This window comes from Orbicella franksi, chromosome 15 (genome assembly GCF_964199315.1).
Source record: "Orbicella franksi chromosome 15, jaOrbFran1.1, whole genome shotgun sequence".
Taxonomy (NCBI): Eukaryota; Metazoa; Cnidaria; class Anthozoa; order Scleractinia; family Merulinidae; genus Orbicella; species Orbicella franksi.
Window position 1 is genome coordinate 12,700,778 of NC_138159.1, and position 20,481 is coordinate 12,721,258.

The 20,481-nt window shown below is 42.4% G+C and overlaps 1 protein-coding gene and 1 pseudogene across 2 annotated transcripts; both read right to left on the reverse strand.

Annotated features, from left to right (window-relative positions):
• Positions 1-5,445: 5,445 nt before the first annotated feature.
• Positions 5,446-7,154, reverse strand: LOC145469234 (RYamide receptor-like). Its single transcript, XM_081452924.1, has 2 exons — positions 7,141-7,154; positions 5,446-6,766 (listed from the first exon to the last, which is right to left on the reverse strand). Exons 1-2 carry the CDS (start codon positions 7,152-7,154, stop codon positions 5,992-5,994), a joined length of 789 nt encoding a protein of 262 aa, XP_081309050.1. The 3' UTR covers positions 5,446-5,991.
• A 1,374-nt stretch (positions 7,155-8,528) lies between these two features.
• On the reverse strand, positions 8,529-19,880 carry LOC145470034 (uncharacterized; annotated as a pseudogene). Its single transcript, XR_014042417.1, has 5 exons — positions 19,682-19,880; positions 18,843-18,936; positions 16,962-16,989; positions 12,606-15,116; positions 8,529-12,137 (listed from the first exon to the last, which is right to left on the reverse strand). The product of XR_014042417.1 is annotated as an uncharacterized LOC145470034 (transcript).
• Positions 19,881-20,481: the final 601 nt, after the last annotated feature.

A 20,481-nucleotide genomic window follows, 5' to 3' on the forward strand; every position in this document is an offset into this window, starting at 1 on the left:
AATGCTGATAGTATTGCGCAAATTAGTAGCTTGAAGTTAGCGCACTTTTCCGTTCAGCGAAAGTTGCATACGCTTTGTGCTATGCAGCCGAATGCTTTTAGTGTAGTACAAAACAACATGCTGAGTGTCAAAGGATTTTATTTTATTTGCACGTTATGAGGATTATAGTCAGTTGGGGAGTTGTTATGTTAAATTTTTATGATCTTAAGGATCACTGGAAGGTTCTCGATAATCTTAATCATACAATGAAAGAAATCTGGCCGGGTTGTTCAAAGCCCGATTACCCTAACCCAGGATTAGCGAGAATTTTGATTTCAGTTTTGTAACCTTCCGGTGAGGCTTTCTGTTTATATAGTTTGTTTGTCCTTCAGTTTTGAGTACCCAACACAAAACATAAGCAGTGAAAAATATTTTTATACAAGAAAAATCAATAGTTTGGTTAACTTTTAGTCCTGGGTTAGCGTTACCCGTCTAGTGCTACTAAATTATGACTGTGGAAAGTTACGTTAAGCACATTTACACCGCTCGGAAACGTTTCAAGAAGAAAATGCGCTTTTGACTAAACGTCTTACTTAGTATTGTGCAATTGATTGTTGGATTTAACAAATTCAAGGCTATAATTCATTCTGCCAACAATAGCCCCTTATTCAGAATAAACTCGCTTGGAGAATTGTAATCACTGATATAGAGCGGTTTTCAATCGAGTGTCGTAAAACCAAAGCCAAAGTAATCACTCTAGCCAATCACAAAGGACACAGACAAACCAGCGAACCAATCAAAACTCGAAATAATTACATGTAGCTGACGCAAAGCGCGGGAAAACGCGTGTAAGCTAGTCACAATAGCCCAATTTCGATATCTTAAAATTCAGCCTAAAACAACAGACCTCATTACGAGACTCTGGGGAATAAGTACAGAGTTTGTTAGGTCTATTCCCCAGAGCCTCGTCCTGAGGTCTATTGTGTTAGGCTGAATTTTAATATATCGAAATTGGTAAATTGTTTTGGTTTCATTCCTGATTGGATGGAAAAGTGGCGCAAGTTTTTTAAACCAATCGGTTGGCTTAGTAAGTGTAAAACCAATTTCTTTTCGACACAAATGAAAACCGCTCTAATCAGTATAATTTTAGTGTTGAGGAGTGGATTGTTCAATAATTGTACATGGAGTGCTGTGTTTGACAATGTGTTGTATTACACTCCCATGTGGTTACAAGGTGATCGATCATCAGCAGTTGAATTTTTCAGTACATCTTACACCTTCGAAGTTTCAAGAGTAACCCGCCATAGACGTCGTGACAATATCGGTGCGTGTCATTCTTGAAATCTATTCTTGCTTTGTGGAACAGGGTACTTTTAATTATTTCATTGGCAGGTAGCCCTGTGGTGTTTATCAAATAAATCATTTGCTAACTGTCCAACTTTTTTTTGTTTCAGAAATTTTAAATAGGTTAGACAAAGGTCAATTCACCGGACACGTTTATTATTTATGTGTTTGATTGTATTGTATTATAAAGGGGTTTCGCGGAAAAAATGGGCTGATTAAGTTTGTGAATCAAAACCAAGGAGAAAACAGTTAACAGTTGACAAAATTTGTAAGGGAAGAAAATTTTGCAGGGTTACACCAATCTGGGTAAACGTGATTTTCCCAGAGCAACTTTCCTTTGGCATAATACCCAAGGGTTTCCTATTATACTTCTCCAATACGGGCCGAACAAGCTAGTTCAATGAAGTATTTATTTTAAAGGCTTTTTGTAATCTGCTGGTAAGTGCGTCTCCGCGATCCATTCTCGGTAAACGCGCGCGCGGAAGGTAAGTATTTATTTACGTTTCTCGCGTCGCTTTTGTCCACATTTAAATGAAATTGTCTACCAAACTGGTAAAAAGGTAGTTCTACTTAACAAAAAACTTTGTATTTTGTGCAATGAATTGAAAAAGCAATTCGCTGAAATTAATCCGTGAACGGTCCATCTTAGCGGTCCATCTTACAAAGTTCGGACCGCTAAGGGAACCAATCAGATATCTCCTTTTCATAACGGACCAGCTCAGCCATATAATAAATTTTACATTAGGCGATCTTTTGTCGTAGAACTGCAGACTTTTCGTCTGGGTCAAATCGGGTTAACCCTTTGACACCCAAGTGACCATATACGGCCACTTAATGGTCGTGCTCTTTGTAGCACTTGTGACGTCATCAATTTAAATGTCACCAGATATTCTTGATAAGCAGATGGTAGAGTTACAATCGTGGACAAAAGTCCTTGGGACACATGTAATTTAACGAATTATCTGTGTTTTACTACTGAAGTTTGAAAAAAGCGCTGCTTTCCTTTTAAAAACGCGTTACTGTTCCCCCTCCCCACCCAATATAATGTTGAAGATCAGAAGAAATTGCAGGTAGTAGTTTTCAACATTGTATGGGGGGTGGGGGGCGAGGTTAGGCAGGTGAAGTAGTATTCGCGCCTGGCGTGTGCGCAAAAGCACCGAAAGTGCAAATTTGTCCCAAGACTTTTGTCCATGATTGTAGGATAGGCCCTGCCGCACAATGGTCAGGTTTAGATATCGACGACATTCCAACTTCGCGAATCGAAAAAGAACGTTATCAGTTTTGGTGCAAAAACGGTGGTAAAATGGTCCACTATGCCTATGATTGATCAAGGTCCATTTCTAGGCTTCGCCCGTAGTCAACATCCAACTTTTCACGGCAGCCAGAAAGAACATGCAACACAAAAGGTAGCCAGAGTAAAAGGGCCGAGAAAAAAAGAAAGGAAAGGGGCAACAAACAAAATTGAGAAAAATTGAGGCTTATTTAGCGTCATGGCAGCCAAAAAACCTGACTAAACGGTAAAAAACGGTATTATTTGGCGAACGTTAAGTATTCAAAGGATTAAAATTTGTCGGAACATCAGCTTGCCGTACACTAGCCGATTTTTTGTCGCGACTAACTGCGTTCAGACTTAAGGCCGAGTCATCCAAAATCAAGATGGCGCTTATTCCACTGACGTGACTTTCATGACATTTCCTAATTGGTTGAGGCTTACGCGAGCCCCGATAAATTGTCTTGGTCTACCGCACGCAAGCCGACAAGGCCCGACAAAACGTTTTGAGATCTAGCACTGTAAGATATCGCCCGACAAGCCCCAATCTTCTCGCAGACTTGTCTGAATTCACCGCACACTAGTCAACAAGTGAAGATTTTTTGTCGTAGAATTGCAGATTTTCTGTCGGGGTCAAATTGGGTTAAAATTTGTCGGGCCATCAGCTTGCCGCACACTAGCCGATTTTTTGTCGCGACTAACCGCGTTGAGGCTTGGGGCCGAGTCATCCAAAGTCAAGGTGGCGCCTTTTCTACTGACGTGACTCTCATGACATTTCCTAATTGGTTGAGGCGCGCGCGAGCCCCGATAAATTGTCTTGGTCCACCGCACACCAGCCGAAAAGGCCCGCCAAGGCCCGACAAGCCCCGATCTTGTCGCAGACTTGTCTGAATTCACCGCAAGTGAAGATTTTCTGTCGGCCGACAAAAAAATCGGCTAGTGTGCGGCGGCCTTTATACCCAGGACTTCGTTATACAGAGGTTCGTTAAATCGATGTTCCAGTGTACTTTGAATGTTTTTTTAACATCGGGTTAATTACTCAGTGAACACGGAATCACGACAAGATAGTCATTTAAACGTGTGTTTAAATGTTTTCACAGTCGTCACTTTCCATTTCGGGCTCTTACTTGTTATCTCCTTTTCCAAATCAAATCCAAATTACGTGCATTAAATTTTGGGTCCCTGTTTAATAGGAGTAAAGACGATAGAAAATGTTCAAAGGTGGCCGCTGCTACTTAGAGGTGGCCGTTCAGTTCATAGGAGTTTTTATTTGCAGTGTTTCAACGTGATTTCCTTCAACTAGAACAAAAAAATCAACCGTGTTATATTTGGAAACGTTCACGGCCTGGTTGCTCAAGTGCCAAACAATCGGAATAATTTAGAATCAAAATCTTATAAGCATTTAAATTTCCCTGGCAAAAGTTAAACAAAGGGAATACTCAAGGACAAAAAATATAAAGAGAAAATGCCACTGAGAAGTTGCAAAACTGAATCCACATTTCACAATTCTGTCCTCCGTACTCCGAATTAGCTTAATCGAGCTTTAAAAAAACACTCCCCCATCCAGAAGGGGGGAAGGGGGCCCCCACCCAGAAGAGGGGGTGGAAGGGGTACGGTGGGTATTCTATAAAGTCTTACATGGGGAGCCTTCGCCCCGAGGTCCAATCTCTTTCTTATATGCATGCGGCGACTGCGCCTCCTGAACGTGCGCCAGTCAAAGCCTAGCTGTTCTAGCGAAACGACACGAAAATAGTTCTTTTCTTCGCAGCTAACAAAAGCAAAAACAATGTTCAAGTTGCTTTGGCCTCTTTTAATACTTGACTCAGGAATTCTGCGTTTAATTTGACACGGAACAGCACATTTTGTTCGAAATTTTTTTCACATAATACAATCTAATATGGTTTTTGAAATTATGAATCCCTTTTCGTGAATATTCAATGCCGTCTCCAGTGAGAAAAGTTGCCCGAATTCAATGCATGCCTTTCCTGTTAACGTACATTGACGTCAGGACAGTACAGTTTTTCCTGCCTGCTGAATCCTGATTGGTCGATTCAAATTACAGGCGCACCGGCCGTTTCAAAGTAACACTTTTGTATACCATTTTGACAGAGAAGGTAACCCCTTTGTTTAGCTTTTATTGAATTAAGGTAGCCTCACACATGCCTACTTAAGAACACGGCATTCCTTTTCTAAACCCATATTATACAAAAGTCGCCAAAAAAGGAGTCTTCTTATTTTCATGAAGTGCTTAAAAAAGTGAATGATACAGCCATATGGTACGTCTGTTCGAAATAATTAAAGGGCCTTTTAAATACCTAGACGATAGATTTCCCTGCCCTTTTATATACCTCAAATTGTTATGAGTGCCTGCCTGTAAAAATCGGTCAAATTCTCAATTTCGAGGCAAGGGTCGAAAATTCGATTTCGCTCATATTTTTATGGTAGATAGGCTAGGGCATGACAAAAACTACTGGGTAGTTTTTTTGGCAAAATATCCTTTTATTTCAAAGAAATATGCAAATTACCAAATTCCGTTAAAGTCGTCATTTGACGCACCATTTTATTAAACAAGTTTGAGAGCCTCGCATACAAAACCACGTCATTCTTCCGTCTTTAAAACACTCAAATATTTTTGTGCAATGTTTAAATGTGTACTGGGTTGATTTTAGGGAATGTTGCGTTGTCTTTTTGGGTGCAAAATAATTAAATTTCGAAGACATGTATTTCATTCACTTAAAAGTACTACTAAGAGACTATTGTCCACTGTAGAAACAAAAACAACAATTTACACAACTTGAAACGAACGTACGATAAAATCATTGTGATGTTTGCTAGTGAGCGTGAATATCAGAATTGCGTTCGGACAAAAAGGAGTGCAAGTTTTGCATACTTCTTTCTGACGCCTGATTCACTCTCGCCTCCACCTAGTACCATAAAATAACTATCATGTAAGCCCTGTACTTAAACAACTTCATAAGGGGCATTCTACAATATCTCAAAATTCAGTTGTATCAAAGCACACACAGCAGTATTGATTTGCGTTCTTTACCACCTTCACAAAACTGAAGTCGGTCACGAAATTTCACTGCCTCCACCGAATGGCTCAAAGCTCAGTTGTAGTAAAACGTAGTCTACCCGTTCTGCTGGTATGATTGGTGTTTATCTCCTGCTGTGGGCTTACTTGATTAATGTTAAGGCGGAGGCAGATCTTTCCACAGAAACAGCGTAGTCTGCCTCAAAATATGCAAGTAGCCTTCTCGAAAGTTCTGATTGAAAACTGGGTAAATGTACGGCGTGAGAGCGCTGTTAGAGTAGGACATGAAATGCCTGATGAAACCAAAACTCTCACTGCTGCAAAAGCGCGGAAGTGGCACTGTTATGCAGCTAGCGAGAGTAACCTATGCAGGCATCAAGCAAACACAAAAACATAGCACCACTGTTGTAAGCATAGATATCACCTTCCGGTTAATAGTGCGGTTGCGGGTGGTTCTGGATGCCGTTTGATTCCCTGGGGTTTTTCTAGTACACATTTTTAACGCAATAGCAGTGTACAGAGCTATTGCTATGGTAACGGGAATTCCTGTCGTGACAACCAAGTCATAGATCAAGTACCTGTGGTAGTTTTCGCTGGTTTTCAAGAGATCTCTTATAATGGCATTCGCGCAGTATGTTTTTCCATTTATGCTTGTAAGCTCGGCGTAGTGAAATAACAGATAGTAGCAGCAACATGGAAAGATCCAGGTAAATTCGATTATTCCAGCCATTATTTTCCCGGTCATGGGGCGACGAAGTGGAGAGAACACCGCAAGAAACCTGTTCAAGGCGATGAACGCGAAACATAATGTTGACACAAGTACTGACATATATGAGACAGCACTGGTAATTTTGCACACCAGAAGCCAGAAGGTTCCATCGATTGGCCACTGATACCCAACAAGGACTACATAGATAGCTCGCGGCATGTTGCATACCGTGATGAGCTGATCAGCCATGCTGAGATTCACAATCAGGTAATTACTGACTGTCCGCATTCGTCTGTTCACATTCTGATAAATGGAACCAATGGCGAGAGAATTACCGATTAGAGAAAGGGCTATGGCAACAGCATAGCCTAGTACTTTGAAAACCGTTGAGACCAGCGGCTCACGGAAATTGCTAACAAACGGATATCTCCTAGTGGGAAATGTTCCATTCCCAGATCCGTTCCATTCCAGTTTCCTGATTCGTTAACAAAGCTCGCGGAGGATTCGGAAAGGGTTAGGTCGATGAAGCTCATCTTTCGACAAATCTTCAATTGAACTTTTTTCAGTAGATAGTAAGTTAAATCTTCGACTTAAGCTTATAACAAACTATTTTCTCAGCTGACAGATGACTGTTCGGGATTATTAAATGTAAGCTTTTTTTACATCTCAATCTTGATTGCAATGGAAATTTAAGATCAATACTTATTGTACAATTTTTCATACAACAATGCTTTTTCAACTAGTTTTGTATTTTACAGCTGTCTTCAAAAAATTGCACTTATCTTAAGTAGAAACTGGTTATACCTCTTAAAATCCATGTTTCAGTGAGCCTTTACTAATATACCTGCCTAATAACACTTGTAGCGATCGATGACTTATCACTTCAGGAGAAACTAGTGAGTACATTGCAAACTCATAAGGGTATTGGTAAAGATGCTTTCATGTTAGAGAAGATTCAGTTGTGTTTAAAAGTTTCGATAAAATTATCTTTGAAGTCTGACCGCTGCAGCACAACTTTTTAGTACCAGTATGTGACGCAGTTAAATTCGTGTTCTCACTTTTAAGAGGCATTGTTTCCATTTTCACATCGTGTTGTGGAATAAAATCGAAACAAAACAAACATCGCTGTGTTTGCATTGGCGACAAAAATACCGGTCTTGTACCTTTACCCGCTTAGTGACTTAATTACATTTTCTCTTTCTTCTTTTAAAAAAACCGTTAATTATTCAGTTTTAAACACATGCGCTTTTCGCGCCCTCCATTTATAATTCCCAGTATTTTCAATCATACGAGTGCCGATTTTGATTATCCAGCGTGTTTTCTCCACAACAACAAAAGAATAGCTGAGGCGTTGAACACAATAGCTGAGAGAAACTGAGATTGGAAAAGTAATATTGAAATGTCGGCACCAGCCACTGTTTGCGCAGCCAAACTGGTATGGGTTTAGAGCTAGTTATTATGTCACAGAACCATGATTAAAATCCAATTAAAAATGCAAACGCTACCCGCGTTCGAATCTCGTCTGTTACTGGGATATTTGTTTATTTGTCCCGTACTCATGATAACAGAACTTTTAGGTTACTGAATTATATTTCTATGTTGAACATTTTGTACAAAGAGTGGATAAGTGTCCCTCGATGGGCACAATTAATGGGCTGAACAGAGCTTTTTATACACCCATAAGAACAGTAACAAAAAGATGAAAAATTTTTCTTTAGTGGGTTCATCGTCGGAGGAAAACCAAGACACAGAGATATGTTCATTCTCAATAAACCCAATCCTTGGAAGCGATCTCTGTGACAGTATGCCATCGCATCGTGAAATCCAAAGATGAGCTGTTAGTAACAAATGTCTCGCTTTTAGTCACAAATTCGTCATTGGTACCGACGATGCCAGAATTTGTTGAGGTCAAAAGCACCAGGCGGTCAAATGACTGACCCCTCCCCCCTCCAGAATATATCCTAGTGGCTTATAAAGGCTACGAGTATAATGAGTTCTACAATGAAAATAAGCTGACGCATTAAAAGTCAAGATTCTTGCACCCCTTAGGACTGGAAAAAGAAAGACGTCACGTTATTCTGAATAGTGTGTGGCTATATCGTTATAAGAAAATGACAGTTATCGTTCAAGCATTTAAAGAGTCCCCATCGGAAATGTTTTTTTTTTTTTTCAGAAAGTGGGAGTGATGGGAGTTAAGACAATATGGGAACTATGTCTGTTCCAAGTAGGACCCTTTCCCTCACCTTAGAGGTTGCAAATGGGGATGTTTGGTTTTTTGACAGAAAGAGACTGGAACCAAAAGAGTTGCTATGGCAACAGCACTAAATTACCACTCGGCTATTTTTCAAGAAAGAAAGTCTAACTAAGTCTTCAAACATGGTCGTGACTACAAGCAACAACCAACGTAACACAGTCATCGACCCTTTTCAAAATATTAAACAAAATTGTTTATATAGTTCACTCTAGAGTTTTCATGTTTCCAACATTTAATTACCCGTTAAAAAATAAGTATTACCTCATTATATTTCGCTATTTGCCCACACAAATAAAAACCAATCATTCAGAAAATCTATTTACGCTAATCAAGCTCAAGTTTCTAATGGTCAGGCAAAATAATTCTGTGAAGCGGAAAATAAAATGGCTTTTTGAACACTTAATGATGGTTTATTACTTTTACAGTTGTTGCCCTCTTGTGTAGATAAGACTAAAAAGTTGTAAATGCAAAGGAGAAGCCTAAGCGAGAAAAAAAAAAACGGTAACTACAACAATAACATTTTCTGAACTGATTCGAGTTCCATGCTTCCTGACGCTACCAACAGCCTTCCAAAACTACTAAAGTTAACCTTTATTGCCTTGATTACCGACTGCAACATTCCCCGTGTTAGATCCTTGTTGGCCAACGTTGCCAGCAGTGCTACCGAAACTCATCTTTTGGACTTTATTCAGTTGATTTCCGACAGCAACATTCCCCGTATTAGACCCTTGTTGACCAATGTTTCCAGCAGAGTTGCCAAACCTCATCTTTTGGACTTTATTCAGATGATTTCCGACAGCAACGCTTCCTCTGTTGCGGCCTTGCGTACCGATGTTGACAGGGGTCCTACCAAAGCTTGACTCTTGGCCGTTTTTCAGCTGACTGCCGACTGCAACATTTGCCGTGTTTGTGCCTTGTTGGCCAACATTGCCAGCGGTACTACCAAAGCTTATCTTCTGGCCTTTATTCAGTTGATTGCTGACTGCAACATTTTCCGTTTTTATCCCTTGTTGGCCAACATTGCCAGCGGTACTAACAAAGCTTATCTGTTGCCCTTTATTTACCTGATTTCCGACAGCAACTTGTCCATTGTTGCTCCCTTGTTGGGCAACGTTGACAGCGGTATTACCAAAGCTCACCTGTTCTCCTTTATTCAGCTCCTTGCCAACAGCAACATTTGCCTTGTTTGTCTCTTGTTGGCCAGCGTTGCTAGTGGTGCTACCAAAGTTTTCCTCTTGGCCTTTATTCAATTTCTTCGAGCTGCTTTTCTCTTTGCCTCCACAGACAACGGTTTTGCCATTTTTTTGTTGTTTGCCGATTACAATATTGCCCTTATTGTTTCCTGCGTGGGCTGTGCCCCCAGCAGCCTTCCCAAAATGGAACTTAGAGCCATTGTAATTAGAAGTGCTGACATTTTCATTCCCCGACTTTTTTCCTTCTTTGCCACCGCAGACAATGCTTTTTCCAGTGGTTTTGGAAGCGCCATTATTGTGTTGACTGCCAATGACCACATTCCCCGAACTACTTCCTTTATGGCCCACAATGCCACCAACACTCCCAAAGTTGAATACCTGCCCCTTGTTGCCTTCGTTGCCAACACCAGCCTTTGCCGTGTTCGGTTGATTCTGCGAAGCGCTGCCAGCAGTGTTACCAAGTTTCAACTTCTTGCCACCGGCAATGTTCTTTGCGGTGTTTCCTTGTTGGCCAAGGCTTCCAGCGGTGTTACCCGTATTGGAACCTTGTTCACCAACACCACCAGCCGTGCTACCATAGCTTATAGTTTGGCCTTTATTCAGTTGACTGCCGACTGCAAAATTTCCAGTGTTTGTTCCTTGTTGGCCAACATTGCCAGTGGTGCTACCAATGTTTATCTTTTGGCCTTTATTCAGTTGACTACCGACTGCAACATTTCCCGGGTTTTTTCCTTGTTGGCCAACATTACCAGTGGTGCTACCAGAGCTTATCTTTTGGCCTTTATTCAGTTGACTGCCGACCGCAACATTTCCAGTGTTTCTTCCTTGTTGACCAACATTGATCATCGTGTTACCAAGGCTTATCTTTTGGCCTTTATTCAGTTGACTGCCGACCGCAACATTTCCTGTGTTTGTGCCTTGTTGGCCAACATTTCCAGCAGTACTGCCAAAGGCTAGTTTTTGGCCTTTATTTAGCTGACTGCCGACTGCAACATTTCCCGTGTTTGAGCCTTGTTCGCCAACATTGCCCATGGTGTTACCAAAGCTTGTCTTTTGGGCTTTATTCAGTTGACTGCCGACTGCAACATTTGCCGTGTTTGTCTCCTTTTGTCCAACATTGCCAGCAGTGCTACCATAGCTTATCGTTTGGCCTTTATTCAGTGTACTGCCGACTGCAACATTTCCTGTGTTTGTTCCTTGTTGGCCAACATTGCCAGTGGTGCTAACAAAGCTTATCTGTTGCCCTTTATTTACCTGATTTCCGACAGTAACTTGTCCATTGTTGCTCCCTTGTTGGGCAACGTTGACAGCGGTACTACCAAAGCTCACCTGTTCTCCTTTATTCAGCTCCTTGCCAACAGCAACATTTGCCTTGTTTGTCTCTTGTTGGCCAACGTTGCTAGCGGTGCTACCAAAGTTTTCCTTTTGGCCTTTATTCAATTTCTTCGAGCTGCTTTTCTCTTTGCCTCCACAGACAACGGTTTTGCCATTTTTTTGTTGTTTGCCGATTACAATATTGCCATTATTGGTTCCTGTCTGGACTGTGCCCCCAGCAGCCTTCCCAAAATGGAACTTAGAGCCATTGTAATTAGAAGTGCTGACATTTTCATTCCCCGACTTTTTTCCTTCTTTGCCACCGCAGACAATGCTTTTTCCAGTGGTTTTGGAAGCGCCATTATTGTGTTGACTGCCAATGACCACATTCCCCGAACTACTTCCTTTATGGCCCACAATGCCACCAACACTCCCAAAGTTGAATACCTGCCCCTTGTTGCCTTCGTTGCCAACGCCAGCCTTCGCCGTGTTCGGCTGATTCTGCGCAGCGCTGCCATCAGTGTTTCCAAGTTTCAACTTCTGGCCACCGGCAACATTCTTTGAGGCGCTTACTTGTTGGCCAAGACTTTCAGGGGGATTACCCGCATTAGAACCTTCGCCAACACTACCAACAGTGCTACCATAGCCTTTATTCAGTTGACTGCCGACTGCAACATTTGCCGTGTTTGTCTCTTGTTGTCCAACATTGCCAGCAGTACTACCAAGGCTTATCTTTTGGCTCTTATTCAGTTGACTGCCGACTGCAACATTTCCTGTGTTTGTGCCTTGTTGGCCAACATTTCCAGCAATACTGCCAAAGGCTAGGTTTTGGCCTTTATTTAGCTGACTGCCGACTGCAACATTTCCCGTGTTTGAGCCTTGTTGGCCAACATTGCCCATGGTGTTACCAAAGCTTATCTTTTGGGCTTTATTCAGTTGACTGTCGACTGCAACATTTGCCGTGTTTGTCTCCTTTTGTCCAACATTGCCAGCAGTGCTACCATAACTTATCGTTTGGCCTTTATTCAGTGTACTGCCGACTGCAACATTTCCTGTGTTTGTTCCTTGTTGGCCAACATTGCCAGTGGTGCTAACAAAGCTTATCTGTTGCCCTTTATTTACCTGATTTCCGACAGTAACTTGTCCATTGTTGCTCCCTTGTTGGGCAACGTTGACAGCGGTACTACCAAAGCTCACCTGTTCTCCTTTATTCAGCTCCTTGCCAACAGCAACATTTGCCTTGTTTGTCTCTTGTTGGCCAACGTTGCTAGCGGTGCTACCAAAGTTTTCCTTTTGGCCTTTATTCAATTTCTTCGAGCTGCTTTTCTCTTTGCCTCCACAGACAACGGTTTTGCCATTTTTTTGTTGTTTGCCGATTACAATATTGCCATTATTGGTTCCTGTCTGGACTGTGCCCCCAGCAGCCTTCCCAAAATGGAACTTAGAGCCATTGTAATTAGAAGTGCTGACATTTTCATTCCCCGACTTTTTTCCTTCTTTGCCACCGCAGACAATGCTTTTTCCAGTGGTTTTGGAAGCGCCATTATTGTGTTGACTGCCAATGACCACATTCCCCGAACTACTTCCTTTATGGCCCACAATGCCACCAACACTCCCAAAGTTGAATACCTGCCCCTTGTTGCCTTCGTTGCCAACGCCAGCCTTCGCCGTGTTCGGCTGATTCTGCGCAGCGCTGCCATCAGTGTTTCCAAGTTTCAACTTCTGGCCACCGGCAACATTCTTTGAGGCGCTTACTTGTTGGCCAAGACTTTCAGGGGGATTACCCGCATTAGAACCTTCGCCAACACTACCAACAGTGCTACCATAGCCTTTATTCAGTTGACTGCCGACTGCAACATTTGCCGTGTTTGTCTCTTGTTGTCCAACATTGCCAGCAGTACTACCAAGGCTTATCTTTTGGCTCTTATTCAGTTGACTGCCGACTGCAACATTTCCTGTGTTTGTGCCTTGTTGGCCAACATTTCCAGCAATACTGCCAAAGGCTAGGTTTTGGCCTTTATTTAGCTGACTGCCGACTGCAACATTTCCCGTGTTTGAGCCTTGTTCGCCAACATTGCCCATGGTGTTACCAAAGCTTATCTTTTGGGCTTTATTCAGTTGACTGTCGACTGCAACATTTGCCGTGTTTGTCTCCTTTTGTCCAACATTGCCAGCAGTGCTACCATAACTTATCGTTTGGCCTTTATTCAGTGTACTGCCGACTGCAACATTTCCTGTGTTTGTTCCTTGTTGGCCAACATTGCCAGTGGTGCTAACAAAGCTTATCTGTTGCCCTTTATTTACCTGATTTCCGACAGTAACTTGTCCATTGTTGCTCCCTTGTTGGGCAACGTTGACAGCGGTACTACCAAAGCTCACCTGTTCTCCTTTATTCAGCTCATTGCCAACAGCAACATTTGCCTTGTTTGTCTCTTGTTGGCCAACGTTGCTAGCGGTGCTACCAAAGTTTTCCTTTTGGCCTTTATTCAATTTCTTCGAGCTGCTTTTCTCTTTGCCTCCACAGACAACGGTTTTGCCATTTTTTTGTTGTTTGCCGATTACAATATTGCCATTATTGGTTCCTGTCTGGACTGTGCCCCCAGCAGCCTTCCCAAAATGGAACTTAGAGCCATTGTAATTAGAAGTGCTGACATTTTCATTCCCCGACTTTTTTCCTTCTTTGCCACCGCAGACAATGCTTTTTCCAGTGGTTTTGGAAGCGCCATTATTGTGTTGACTGCCAATGACCACATTCCCCGAACTACTTCCTTTATGGCCCACAATGCCACCAACACTCCCAAAGTTGAATACCTGCCCCTTGTTGCCTTCGTTGCCAACGCCAGCCTTCGCCGTGTTCGGCTGATTCTGCGCAGCGCTGCCATCAGTGTTTCCAAGTTTCAACTTCTGGCCACCGGCAACATTCTTTGAGGCGCTTACTTGTTGGCCAAGACTTTCAGGGGGATTACCCGCATTAGAACCTTCGCCAACACTACCAACAGTGCTACCATAGCCTTTATTCAGTTGACTGCCGACTGCAACATTTGCCGTGTTTGTCTCTTGTTGTCCAACATTGCCAGCAGTACTACCAAGGCTTATCTTTTGGCTCTTATTCAGTTGACTGCCGACTGCAACATTTCCTGTGTTTGTGCCTTGTTGGCCAACATTTCCAGCAATACTGCCAAAGGCTAGGTTTTGGCCTTTATTCAGCTGACTGCCGACTGCAACATTTCCCGTGTTTGAGCCTTGTTGGCCAACATTGCCCATGGTGTTACCAAAGCTTATCTTTTGCCCGTTATTCGTTTGACTGCCGACTGCAACATTTCCAGTGTTTGTTTCTTGTTGGCCAAGATTGCTGGTGGTGCTACCAGAGCTTATCTTTTGGCCCTTATTGAGTTGACTGCCGACTTCAATGCTCTTTCCAGTGGTTTTGGAAGCGCCATTATTGTGTTGACTGCCAATGACCACATTCCCCGAACTACTTCCTTTATGGCCCACAATGCCACCAACACTCCCAAAGTTGAATACCTGCCCCTTGTTGCCTTCGTTGCCAACGCCAGCCTTTGCCGTGTTCGGTTGATTCTGCGCAGCGCTGCCACCAGTGTTACCAAGTTTCAACTTCTGGCCACCGGCAACATTCTTTGAGGCGCTTACTTGTTGGCCAAGACTTTCAGGGGGATTACCCGCATTAGAACCTTCGCCAACACTACCAACAGTGCTACCATAGCCTTTATTCAGTTGACTGCCGACTGCAACATTTGCCGTGTTTGTCTCTTGTTGTCCAACATTGCCAGCAGTACTACCAAGGCTTATCTTTTGGCCCTTATTCAGTTGAGTGCCGACTTCAACATTTTCCTTGTTAGTCTCTTGCGGGCCAGCATTGGCTGTGGTACTACCAAAGCTTATCTTTTGACCTTTATTTAATTGATTACCGACTGCAACATTCCCTGTGTTGGACCCTTGGTTGCCAACGCTGCCTAGTGTGTTTCCAAAGGTGTTCTCTAGGTCGTTAAGCTCTTTTTCTGCAATATTGGAATATTGGACATTAATTAGCGATTGACGCTTTCTTAAACACATAAGATCTCCCGAAGTAAAACTCTGAGTGGTTTGATTCGTCCACTTTGTTCTTTTTTTTTTTTTTTTTTTAAGGGACTGAATTTTCCCTGGACTGGCTGGTTATCTTAGTGGGTCTTAGTAGCAGAGTTTTCAAGGGTTCAGAATATAACCGACCGACTTCGTTGCTGAGAGAGATCAATGAGTTCAATCTTTACTGATGCGAGAGACGTGTTTTCCCAAAGAAATGTGAGAGAAATGGAATTAAAGAAACGAGCTTAAGGATAGACTGGACCAAGTTAGTACATTGTCAAACTATGGCGGATAAAGCGATAGATGAATCGAGTTGGATTGAGCGAACATTCCTTTTGGAATGCTGGAATGCTTACCAAACATAATTACTTTTGAGGGAGGCAGGTAGGCAGGCAGGGAGGAGGGAGAGAGGGAGGCAGGAAGGCAGGTAGACAGGCAGGCGGGCAGGGAGGGAGGCAGGTAAGTAGCTATGTAAAATCTGCATACAAGCCAAGTGGCCCATCAGGCCGGCGCTTATCTTCTTTATGGTGGGAGATAGCGTCGCTGAGTGGTTAGGGCGCCGGACTTGAAATCTAGAGGTCGCGGGTTCAAGTACCGCTCTGCCCAAATAACTGGAGTTGTTTCTTGTTAGACCCTAGTTCAACTCCCTGGTCATACTTTTAAATAGCCCACTGGTCTGCCTCCCGTCAGGTGGGATTTTTAACCATGCTATGTTCATTTGCATTATTTGTTTCATCATTTGGTTTCATTGGCCCTGAAAAGCCTCATTTGGGGTGGGGGGGGGGGGGGGGAAGGTCAATTAAGATATATATAGATATATTTTTACAGTAGCATGTACTGATTAGGAGTATTTTTAGTTCCCCAGGATGAAATGCTAGTCCATTGCAGGGTTGCCCCCAGCATAAATTCACCGTTACCCATTAATACACCTGGGTGGAGAGGGGCACTGTGAGAGTAAAGATTTTTTTGTCCAAGAACACAACACAATGTCCCTGGCCAGGGCTCAAACCCGAACCACTCAATCTGGTGTCGAGCACACTAACCATGAGGCCACCACAAACTACCTACGAGGTCTTTTTTTGAGACTGCAGATGAAATAAGATATGTATTAAGGAATTGAGCCATGCCTTGTAAAGCAAAACGACTGCTTCCAGAAACTGAAGCACAGTTCGGACGCCGTGCTTCTGCCGAACGTAATTTTAATTAGGCTCGACTTTAGCACAGCAAAAGCAGGACCCTGATTCAGATCGCACGCCAGAGGCGTACCAAATTCAAGATTCAATGAAGCCACGTACCTATTCTCCTCGTAACTCTCCGCGAAAACGCAATCCCTCCAAAATGCATCAATACTTACTTATTACCTGAGAGTGAGGTCTCAAATCTCAAACCGGTGCCGTATTGACTTAGCTAGCGATAGCGAGGTCAATATGCAAGGTCGAGGTTTGAGATTTTCCCGTAAAGACGTCACTCGTCGTTAATAAGTAGTTCATTATACGTATTTTTGCTCTGTCTTTGTAGGCCCGTAATCGGCCCGTGGGCACTACAGGAGAATGATACTTATACACTACAGTAAGCCAATCAGAGCACGCGTTAGATCGACTACAAATACAAGCCATATAATAATATTATTTATGGATATTGTTTGACGCGGCAAAAGCACCACGTTTGATTCGCTGCAGTGTCAGACGCCGTACTTCTGCTACGCTTTTGTCAGACTCCATTCCTGAATTTAGTTCGGCACGACAGAAGCACGACGTCTGAACTGGGCCTGATAGACTTACCGGGGTCTTGATAAGTTGACGAAGACCTCTGTTGAAAAAAAAAAATCAAATTCAAAACAAATATTAAGAGGTCTTAAGAGACCGAATGAGGAGTTGCTATCAGAAGCAAGAAAATGTTACGGCTTTGGTAGTTGATATTTCGATGTATCCAGTAATGCAATTATTAAGACTGAGCGTACCAGGTCAAGACTTTCAACTGGATATGTGCCTGACCCGTAAAGCATCTTCGGAGTACTGATAAGACAGCAACGAGCAACTAGCCGCCATGTTTCTTTCTAAGTTTAGCAACTGCGCCCTTTTAGCATCTCGATCAATCTTAGAATCGTCTTTGGAAATTATACCACGGGCAGCCCAAGCTCTCTCTATGAACCACACGAGCAACACAATATGGCATCGAATTATAAGGGTTTATATGGGATTTTCTACAAGATATCTATGGAGATAGTTAAAAGTGAAAATTCTCAATAAAAATGGCTTACCTTATTCCATACGTGTGTTGTTTGCTCCTGGTGTGGTTATTTTACCGATTGAACTTGATTTAAGCGACTTTTTTGAATTCCGGTTTTCCCTCTATAAAGAGAGGACGAGGCGAAACACCTTAGTCGGGACAGCCTGTCGAACGAAGTCAAAAATCCCAGGCTAAAATGTACCCACGGCCACAAATCCACCGAATAATTCAAGGGTAAAGGTTGATCTTCCATTTCAATTCTCTAGCCACACAATCGCAGCCCTGCGAGCGACGCCAGGCGGCTCTTCGTGTCGCCAGTGAAACGATAAAACGATGGAAGAGCTCCGTGTCCGTTTGATCCGCGACATAACGGCCGTTGAAATCGGCTTGGTAGCCTCGCCATGTTGGCAAACCAAGACTCGCGGGGGTACTAGACCGCAATTTGTCAACCAAACTTTTTTTGACACCCGAGTTCCTCTTGGGTCGAATTTACAATGCAAAATAACAATCGTACAGACCGCTTTCGCAAAATGGCTTCAAAACCAAAGAAACGTAAGATCAACGGCGAAAGCTCTGTAGAAACTGAGGATTTTTGAAGTGGAAGTCATGGTATATTGCGAAAGTCATATTGCGAAAGCGGTCTGTACAATTGTTATTTTGCATTGTAAATTCGACCCAAGAGGAACCCGGGTGTTACAAGAAGTTTGGTTGACAAATTGCGGTCTAGTACCCCCGCGAGTCTTGGTTTGCCAATATGGCGAGGCTACCAAGCCGATTTCAACGGCCGTTATGTCGCGGATCAAACGGACACGGAGCTCTTCCATCGTTTTATCGTTTCACTGGCGACACGAAGAGCCGCCTGGCGTCGCTCGCAGGGCTGCGATTGTGTGGCTAGAGAATTGAAATGGAAGATCAACCTTTGCCCTTGAATTATTCGGTGGATTTGTGGCCGTGGGTACATTTTAGCCTGGGATTTTTGACTTCGTTCGACAGGCTGTCCCGACTAAGGTGTTTCGCCTTGTCCTCTCTTTATAAAAGGAAAACCGGAATTCAAAAAAGTCGCTTAAATCAAGTTTAATCGGTAAAATAACCACACCAGGAGCAAACAACACACGTATGGAATAAGGTAAGCCATTTTTATTGAGAATTTTCACTTTTAACTATCTCCATAGATATCTTGTAGAAAATCCCATATAAACCCTTATAATTCGATGCCATATTGTGTTGCTCGTGTGGTTCATAGAGAGAGCTTGGGCTACCTGTGATTATACTAGAATGGGAGGCGAATTCAACATTCAAGGAACTATTTGAGTGTTGACAACATTAAACAAATAAGAAATAATTTTAAATTTTAACAAGAAATATTTAAACCAGAAAAATGGTACCTTGTTTAGTCAACTGCGAGAAATTGATCGATTACGTAATGTGTTTACCTCAGCTCGCTGTTTCGCTCCAGTCTCATTTTTGAGAGGAAATGACGCTGCCGGGATCCAAAGTATCAAGAAGAATACAAAGACCGTCATAGCTCTTAAAAAATACGTAACAAAAATACATAGGTTACTTTATATTTAATTGTTGGCACTCACTTTATTTAATACACAGTAACAATTTACTACACTAGATTCACCACTTCTTACAGTAATACTACTAACAACTAGTAGTAATCGAAGATTATGAGTACGTTCGTTTTCTACGCAGGTGACTAACCTAAATAGCTGTCTGTTGCTGAAATCGATCATTATCTTTGTGAACAGCTAAAGTTTTATAAACAGACGTAACATAATGACAAAGTACCCTATTTGTCTGTAGATTACAGTCAAACCTCTAAAAAGCAGCCACTCTGGGGGACGAGACAACTGGTCGCTTCTTAGAGGTATAAAACAAAAAAATCACCCTTGGGACGGCAAGAAGCTGACCGCGGCCGCTTAATAAAGGTGGCCGTTGAATAGAGGTTTTTATTACAGTGTATAGCTGAGAATTTTTCCGGGATTTTGGTCGCTGGCAGCCAAATAAAAGTTGGCCGCTTAATATGGGGCCGCTTAATAGAGGTTCAGCTGTATTTTGATTTCCTTGCTTTATTGTTGACACGTTGCGTAACAGCTCCAGTTTCCGTAAGTCACAAGTTTAATAGATCATTTGCCTTCAAAATTCATGTTAAAATCTCAGTTTACCGTCAATTTTGAAGCATAAAGGCCAATTTCTAAAAGTACACTTGTGTTACATCTGGTATTCTAAGCTGGAAGCACAAATATCAGCTAGCATTTGCACTCACTTGCCAGTTTATCCGTGGTTTACCGTAAACAAACTCTGTGCAACTGGCAACTGATTCGAATATTTCCGCTGATGAATAGAAATAGTCGGCATTTACATTGCTGTTCCTTAGTTCTGGCCTACTCTTATAGATCTTGGCCTCAGAGTACTCTTCCATCGATTCAATTTTGAGCTTCCTTGAACACTGAACTATTTTTGCCCACTGGAACTAAGTAATTAAAGTCAACAAAATTTGTTTAATGTGCTCAAAATATAGCCAATGAAATATAGCTGTTCCCACGATTAACCCTTTGACGCCCAAGTGGCCATATACGGCCACTTAATGATCCTGCTCTTTGTACCACTTGTGACGTCATCAATCTAAATGTCATCAGATATTCTTGATGAGCAGATACTGAGTAGTACTAGGCTAGGCCTTTCCGCACAATGGTCAGGTTTAGATATCGACGACATTCCGACGTCGCGAATCGAAAAAGAACGTTATCAGTTTTGGTGCAAAAACGGTGGTAAAATGGTCGACTACGCCTATGATTGATCAAGGTCCATTTCTAGGTTTCGCCCGTAGTCAACATTCAACTTTTCACGGCAGCCAGAAAGAACATGCAACACAAAAGGTAGCCAGAGTAAAAGGGCCGTGGAAAAAAGAAAGGAAAGGGGCAACAAACAAAATTGAGAACGGGTAATGGCAAAAAAAGTCCAAATTTTGGCTTATGCGCATGCCCGGAATTGAAATTTTGCTCAATTTTGTGCCTAATCCTCGAAAAATCTCTCCTTTTAGTAAAAAAAAGAGGCTTTCTTAGC